This window comes from Monocercomonoides exilis, assembly GCF_001643675.1.
Source record: "Monocercomonoides exilis strain PA203 chromosome Unknown scaffold40-978991, whole genome shotgun sequence".
Classification (NCBI taxonomy): domain Eukaryota; phylum Preaxostyla; order Oxymonadida; family Polymastigidae; genus Monocercomonoides; species Monocercomonoides exilis.
The window spans coordinates 972,196-975,000 of record NW_027150585.1 but is presented as its reverse complement, the minus strand read 5'-3'; the positions used below and the strand labels follow the sequence as shown (position 1 = coordinate 975,000).

Below are 2,805 nucleotides of genomic sequence, written 5' to 3'. Positions count from 1 at the left end.
TCTCCATAATTTCCTCAGCACTGGTCGAAGCTTCTTCCCTGCATTCCATCTGTTTATGTTGAACACCACGGATGTATTGTCCGATCTTAGGTGAAGAAAGGACACGTGATGTTCCTGAAGGATTGGTGAGAAGTGGCTCAGAGCAAGAAATACTGCCATTAGTTCCCTGAAATTGGACGATTGCTATTTCACTCTGTGGGGGAATGGATTGTGGTTATCAAGGAGCTGGTTATTCAAGAGAAGAGATGCTCCCCAAGCCGTCTCCGATACATCTGTTGTAAGAGTTGCATCCGGGGAAAATACTGGGATAAGTCTGCGTCTTGGGTGTGCTCTCAACTTCGATATCCATTGCCGAATCTGTTGCAGGATTGACGCATTCAACCTCAATTTGCCTTTCCATCCTCTTTCCTTTATTCCTTTCTGAAGCATACGATGCATGGAGTGAAGCCATAGAGAAGCGTCTGGCTGAACAAACCGAACAGCGTTGAGTTTTCCAATAAAGGAAGCCAGATCTTTCACTTTCACAATTCTTGCTTTTACGCACTCCTTTTCCCATCTGCGACACAAGCGAGTCAGTGCTTCTTTTCTGTCTCTCGCAAGCCGAACCTTCATCTTCGACGAGTCCCACTCGAAGCCAAGGAAAGAAAACCTTCTTCTTGGTCTCAACTGGCTTTTCTCCTGATTTACCAAAAGACCTAATTCCTCCAGAAACCTGATAATCTCTTTGGCGGCCTGTGCTAAGTATTCCTTGTTCTCGTGTAATATAAGGAAATCGTCCAAATATGCGATCACACGAACATCCCATCGTTTCCTGATTTCTGAAGTCACCTTCCTCATCACGTGCGTGAAAATTCTTGGGGCGTCTACGAAACCAAACGGCATTCCTCTGAATGTGTAGTCTTTTCCAGAAAATCTGAAAGCCAAATATGGTCTTAGGTCTTTGGACACCGGAAGCAGATAGTAGGCCTGTTGCAAATCCACTGTAACTGCGTAATCTTGTCCTCTCAGAACACGCTCCACTGTCTTTTCGTTGTCGCATTTGAAGTGCGTCTTTATCAAGGCAGCGTTCAATCTCCGGCAATCCAGTATCTGCCTCCATGCTCCCGATTTCTTTCTGATCATAAACACGTTGTTCCTGTGCCTCACTTCCTCTGACCTTATCTCCTCCACAATTCCTATCTCTATCTGTTCCTGCAGAAGATCTGCGAACACCTTTCTTTGATCTTCGTTTGAGTGAACGGCTCCATCTCTGAACGGCATATCCCTTAGCTTCCTTCTCATATGTTTGCTTTTCCACATCGCCTGCACGCCCTGTTTTATCAACTTGGCACCACCAATTCTTTCCCAAGCCTCTATGAAAAACTCCGTTCTTCCTCCAATCCTTGTCCTGCCCATGACTCCTTTCCTCGCTCCATCTCCCCTCTCTATTGTTGACCCCGACTTCGGCTGTAGTATCTCCAGTTCGTTGTGGTCCATCCATCTCTCTGCCGTTTTCCTTCTCGTGTTGCCTGTGAGCGGGGTCCTCTCCGAAAAAACTGTGAGCCCCAGATCTTTCTTGGGCCAGTGTAATTTCTTCTTGGAAGCCCCTGTGTTGCAGAGCTCCTCTCTCCTTTAGACCATAAGGAACTTGTTGACTTTCTGCTCGTAACTTTAACGGGGGTTGAGGAGCTTGTCGCTAATCTTGTCTCCTTTGAAATCTGCTCCTGGCGTTCGGTTAATAATCCCGTCACATTTTCTGATTTCATTTGCTCCACCATCCGAAAACCAAATCTTCCTTGCAGCCTGGTTGTTCTCGCCTCCTGCAATGCCTTCGCAATAAGCAGTAACGCGTCAGCTCCCCTTTGTGCACTTTCCCGATGAGGGTCTGAGTCAGCCAAGCTCAGAAGCTGAGCCTTGAAAGCCTGATACAAACACATCTCTATTCTTTATCCCAGAGAATCCAACGAATTATTAAACCAATTGGCCGATTTTTGGAAGGGGGGAGGCGCTGGCTGCAATACTGGGCTTAGATCCTGAAGCGCGTATTCTTGTTCAATACTTTCTATTGAAAAGGCAGGAAGTTGAAGATCAAAAATGGATCTATTTGGTTCCTGACCGAAAATGCTATTAAAAACGTCAGCAGCCCTTTCGTGCAAGTCTGAGTCTGTTTCTTCTTCTGTGCTCTTTTCTTCGGTTGCTCTTGCCGCTGTATCTGGAAGACTTGATTGTGAAGATACCGACGCAGAAGAAGGAATTGGTGGAAGGAGCGTTTGGACCCCAAGCTGGCTTTGCACCCCACCTGGCAGTGAGGCTGCTTCGGTTGCCGGTGTAAGTCCAGTTGTCTGCGGGAAAAATGGTGATTGCATCATTGATCCGATCGTGGCGACTACCCATAGATCGTGGTTCTCAATTATAAGAGAAGGAATTGATTGAAGATTTTCTTGACAATAAAGGTGCTTATGCACTTTTTTTAACATTCTCATTTTTAGGCAATTATCTTTTGCTTCTGTATTCTTCTTGTGTAGAAACCTCCAAATCCATTGCACAATTCACTCGAACAAATTCTTCATTCCATTTCCAATGGAAAACACATGCAATCCCTTTAATGTTCCATCTCTTCATCTTTCAATTTTCTTCTCTCACAAAAATGATCTTTCTTCGAAAATAATCCACGTCAAATCCAAATGAGATCATCTTCGAAATATCTTGACTTTCTTCGATTTGTCATTTTCTTTCCGCACTTTTCTTCCGAAAATTTTAAAAATCTACGGTTCCTTCAGTGACTGAATGAAACAAATTAATAATAATTTCTTCAAAAAAAACTTT

The 2,805-nt window shown here is 44.4% G+C and overlaps 1 protein-coding gene across 1 annotated transcript; it reads right to left on the bottom strand.

Moving 5' to 3' along the window:
• Window positions 1–229: 229 nt before the first annotated feature.
• On the bottom strand, window positions 230–2,348 carry MONOS_13269 (uncharacterized protein; the record flags this gene model as incomplete). Its single annotated transcript, XM_067865958.1, has 2 exons — window positions 230–1,648; window positions 2,001–2,348. The coding sequence occupies 2 exons, from the start codon at window positions 2,346–2,348 to the stop codon at window positions 230–232; spliced, it is 1,767 nt and encodes a 588-aa protein (XP_067722875.1).
• Between the last annotated feature and the right edge of the window lie 457 nt (window positions 2,349–2,805).